Below are 5,005 nucleotides of genomic sequence, written 5' to 3' on the forward strand. Positions count from 1 at the left end.
CGGAGGACTTGACCATATCGGGACCAGATATAGAGCCGTCCAAAACAGGGCCAGCTCAATAAAAACAAAGTCCCCCCCTAAGCGCGCCTGTCTAGGCCTCGCACTACCCGGACGGTGATCGTGTGTTGACGCCACTTTCTTAAGCGGGCCATAACCGATCCTCCGTTCCTTCCCCATTAATTGTAAACTGACCGAATTCTCTAAATATTGTTTAACTTATCAAGGACCTTGTTCCAACGCCCCTAAATATTTGTAATTATTATTTTAAGTATATGAAAATAAAACGTATTATATTACATTTATACAAACCGAACGAGTTAGTGTTCTTATGATGCGGTGACTTGATAATTCAAGTCCCGTTTCAACTTATTGGGTGCTTCATTTCTTCCGAAAATCGCCCGAAGTCGCCTTACCGTGTCAGTCCCACTTTCATAATTTTGATAATAAGTTTTCACGATCTGAATACGTTGTTTATTTGTAAACCGCTCCATGACGACTGAACCAATACAGAAAACAACAACTGATTATTAAATCGGAGTAAAAATAGATACTAGAAACGATAAAAACAGGGCTGTAAACACAATATTTAAAAAATGACAGCAGATTCAAAAGTTGCGCACTTTATTGGACACCCTTTAGTATAAGACTTAGAACCTTTAAAAAATAATTTAAAATTCAATTTTTATATTCTAAGTACCAAACTTAAGTACTTCTTACATTGTAGCATATATGTTACATATGCGCAAGGAGTATGTTTGTCATAATATAGAAAAAAATATACAATATTATTTACTTTTTGAAAATAAGTGTTTTTATTCAAATGTATATTGTATACCATCATTAACAAAAATAAAATAATAATTCTTTGAAATCAATATTAATAATATTAATAATAATAATAATAATAATTCCCTTTGTAACTAAAAAACAAAATAACAGAGATAATTATAATAAAAAAACAAATACTAATTTGTATTGTTTGTGTGATAGCTAACAAAACAGCTATTGTTTTCATTGAAACACATAAATGTTTTGCATTTACTGCAGTTTATATATGTGAAACCTTTGCAGTTTGTATATCGACATTTTTGTCTAGTAATATTCCAAACTGGCCAATGACTAACACAATCATACCTTTCATGATTAGTGATAGTTGATGTATGCACTACTCTAGGTTTTTTTCTATCTGCCATAAATACCATATTAACCTTTTTACTAGGTCTACCTCTGGTTGGAGTTATATTATCTATGTTTTTACCTGTTTGGCACAAAGACACAGCTATTAGCTCTCGAAACTTTGACAAAGTAATAATTTTATTACTTTCATTTTTTTGAGAAAGAACTCTCTTTTGCAAAATCAATGCATTCACTACACATGTATCCAGTAAATCAGGGGTCGGCAACCTTTTTAACCACATGAGCCATTTTTTTTTTCAATTGTTCATCAAGGGCCACATTAAAAAAAAAAAATTACATATTATGATATAATACTTATAATTGTATTGCTATTATGAAACAGTTAGATTAGATTTTATTTATAAAGAAAAAAGAATTATATAATATTGAAAATTATATGAAAAATGTTATTGAACAAAAGTAAAACACAAAAATTAACCACCTTTGTGCGGGCCATCAAAAATTGCTCTGCGGGTTGCCGACCCCTGCAGTAAATGGTAAAACAACCTCATATACCATTTTCTACTTCTCATGTGTATTTAAGTATTTTGTATCTGCCAATATTAGCATCCAACAAATCTACCCCTCCCATATGTTTATTGTAAACAGTTACAGCACTTGGACATGGTATATTTAAACTTTTTTTTTGTGATTTTGAAAACCTTAAAACTTCAGTTTTTGGCTGTTCACCCACAAATGTAGATAATAAAGTAACCAAACGATTATCTTTCCATACAACTGCACTTATAATATTATTTTGTATTTTTGTGATACATTCAACTGATGACCCTCTAATAGATTTCATAAATTCTTTTTCATTTGGAAGCTTTACTTGTTTTAATCTATTTCTACGTACAGCTCTAAGTGACAAGATACCAATATTTTTTAAGTATACCAAAAGGCCCAAAGAAGTATAATAATTGTCAAAATATACTACATAATTTTTATCAGTAGGTATAATTCGACAAAGTCTCACTACTAAGTTGGCACTTGCACCTAAATCAGGTTCATTAGTAAGGCGATATTGAGGGTCATTTTCTTGGCCACTAAATTTCTATGTTATAAGTAAAACCTGAAACACCTGCTAAAATAAACAGTTTATAGCCCCATTTATGAGGTTTCATGGGCATATACTGCTTCATGAAATGTCTTCCTTTAGTAGCACATAATTGCTCATCAACAGATAGTGACTCTTCTAAAGTTACAGTTTGAAATCTTTTTTTAAGAGTTTCTAACACAGTTCTAATTCTAAACAATCTATCGTGTCCTGGTTGTCCTCTAGAAATATAAGCATCATTATTACAAAAATGTAGGAACTGTCTAATTTTTTCAAAATTATTCACTGTCAGTGTTTTTTATTACATGATTTTCTAAATGTTCAGACCAATACTGCCTAATATCAGGAATTATACTTATTGAAGTCATAAGACATATTCCCAAATATCGTTTTAAATCTGTTTCAGTTATATCAAATGGTTTATTTACATTTTTCTGTATGCTATACCTCAATGATTCTTCACATATATGTTTAATAAGATCAGATGAAAAAAAAAATAGTTGAAAAATCTAGGGGAGATTCTAAGTTAAAAAAAGGGTCATGTGGGAGAGAAGTGTCATCTTTCAATTTAATTTCATTAGGAGACATTTGAAATGGTCGTTTTTTCCAAATCACTGATTTAATTTGTCGTTTTGAGGTATTTGTTTTATTAACAATAGGAGTGTGCTCTATTGATACTTCACCAGTTGCAGTACTATTTCCCAAAGGCTGCCTTAAAGTTAAAGAATTAGAATTGGGTAAAACAATGAGTATAGGGTTTGGTAAATCAGTAGAATCTAAATTATTATTTGGAACAAAAATATTTTCATCTAGATCAGGAAGGTCAATTGTATCATAATTATCATTATGATCATATATATCATTATTATCATAATTTTCACAAACCAGTTCGTCTAAATTTACATCTTCTAATTCATCTTTAGATCCTTCAGGAGGTCTTAAAAAAAGTAGGTATTCAATTTCATGATCTTCCAAATTCTTTTTTGAAGCCATAGTAGAGAAGTTTTACCTTTATAGATAAATGAGGGAAATTTTATACAAATACATATTTATTAATAAAACTCAAAACTTCGAGTTATCCACGAAAATATTCGAGTTAAACAAGATTTTTTTACATTGTTTAAATAGGAAATTCTAGGGACCGGAGTAAAAGTTCGAGGTATCGACGATTTCGAGATAACCAAGTTCGACTGTATAGCTTATAACATAGTAAAATTAATTGATGAGGCCTGTGGAAATATATAAATATATAAAATTAGATAATTAAAGTCATCAATCACTAATCTGATATCTATATAATATTAAATTAAATACATATCATGTTTGCTCTTAATGTGGTCGGACAGATTACTTCGACGAGTGAAATCTTGTTTGCAATCACCACATGTAAATTTAATTTGTTTATGAAATTTTACATGCCTCAATATATTACACTTCACAGTGAAAACTTCCCACCAGCATGGCGATTGTGTCTCCTTATCCTTCCTGGCTATTTTGGATGACTCTGCAACCTGGTTCACCTGAAGGGGTATGGTCGAATTGCACTTATTTTAGTCGAATTGCGCTTGGGTTTAAAAAAGGTAATAGTCGAATTGCACTCGAGTAAAAAGCAGGTAGTAGTCGAATTGCACTTGGGCTCAAAAGTATTTCAACTACATTCATCATAGATTTGAAGGAGTTAAATATTTATGAACATCATTTTCCTTCCCACTTACAGTTTAGGACGACAATGATTTAATCATTGGCGTGGTTAAAATGATTGTTTATACATCACATATGTTAATTATATATTTATACATTATAATTTATATTATATTATTATACATTGTATTATATTATATTATACATTTTTAAAATCGCAAATTTAATTGTTGTCATATTATAATTTTTGTTTTTATCATTTTGCACGATGACAAACTGCATTCAAAATTCTAGCCTAGTAATATGCCTCTTTGAGTATATAAGTCAATATATTTTCGTAATATTATTATTTTTGATACCGTGTTGTTGATGGTCTTGTGTCAGGTCTGCATTAAAATATAGGTGACGAATGTTAAACAGTATAAATACAAATATGTTTGATGTGGTGGAAAAATGATTGATTAACTGCGTGGAATGACTCGCGTATGCATTTGTAGTTCTGACTAAAATCGCATTTGAAGCCCAAATATGAGGCGGAACTCAGTTCAGAAATATAATTGTCAACAATGTCACTAAATTCTTGAACAGCGTGATTTTAAATTTTTAAATTAAAACAACAAGGTTATAATTAAAAGTTTAAAGTCTCTGTATATAAAAATAATATATTTTAACTTGAGAAATTAAAAGTATGTACATTACATACATTATGCAAATGTATATTTTCAAAAATATATATTATAAATTGAGTTGTGTTATTTAATTTTAATATTTATTAAACATTATCTATAATAATAACAGGACGTTTATTGTCTATTGTTATCAAATTGTTTTTGCTTAGTTGAAGATTGTTTATACCAGTCCTTGATTACTGCCATTGGATAATGAGTTTATCATTTCAAGACCTTAAATATTTATCATTGAAAACAATTAATTGAATTCTTGACATATATTGTTACTTAGAAGCAATGACATGTAATAAATTTATATTTATTTTAATTTAAATCTTACCTGTAATAATTTTTGACTTATGAATTTAAAAGTTAGTTTTCATATAAGGCTGTTCCATGGATAATATTTTGGATAATGGTACATTAATTTCAAAGAATAATGTAACTGAACGAAGTATTACCA

The 5,005-nt window shown here is 29.4% G+C and overlaps 1 protein-coding gene across 1 annotated transcript; it reads right to left on the reverse strand.

Annotated features, from left to right (window-relative positions):
* Nucleotides 1-1,705: 1,705 nt before the first annotated feature.
* Nucleotides 1,706-3,226, reverse strand: LOC112592015 (piggyBac transposable element-derived protein 3-like). Its single transcript, XM_025335978.1, has 4 exons — nt 3,115-3,226; nt 2,820-3,042; nt 2,249-2,454; nt 1,706-2,172 (listed from the first exon to the last, which is right to left on the reverse strand). The coding sequence occupies exons 1-4, from the start codon at nt 3,224-3,226 to the stop codon at nt 1,706-1,708; spliced, it is 1,008 nt and encodes a 335-aa protein (XP_025191763.1).
* Between the last annotated feature and the right edge of the window lie 1,779 nt (nt 3,227-5,005).

Source organism: Melanaphis sacchari, unplaced genomic scaffold, assembly GCF_002803265.2.
Source record: "Melanaphis sacchari strain LSU unplaced genomic scaffold, SCAv2.0 Contig1537_pilon_pilon, whole genome shotgun sequence".
In the NCBI taxonomy this organism is placed as follows: domain Eukaryota; kingdom Metazoa; phylum Arthropoda; class Insecta; order Hemiptera; family Aphididae; genus Melanaphis; species Melanaphis sacchari.

Coding starts and splice junctions, on each gene's coding strand:
- LOC112592015 (XM_025335978.1), bottom strand. CDS start 3,226: ATGGCTTCAAAAAAGAATTTGGAAGATCATGAAATTGAATACCTACTT. Junction 3,043..3,114: donor AAATTTAGACGAACTGGTTT/GTGAAAATTATG, acceptor TTCCTGATCTAG/ATGAAAATATTTTTGTTCCA. Junction 2,455..2,819: donor AAAAAACGACCATTTCAAAT/GTCTCCTAATGA, acceptor TTATATTTCTAG/AGGACAACCAGGACACGATA.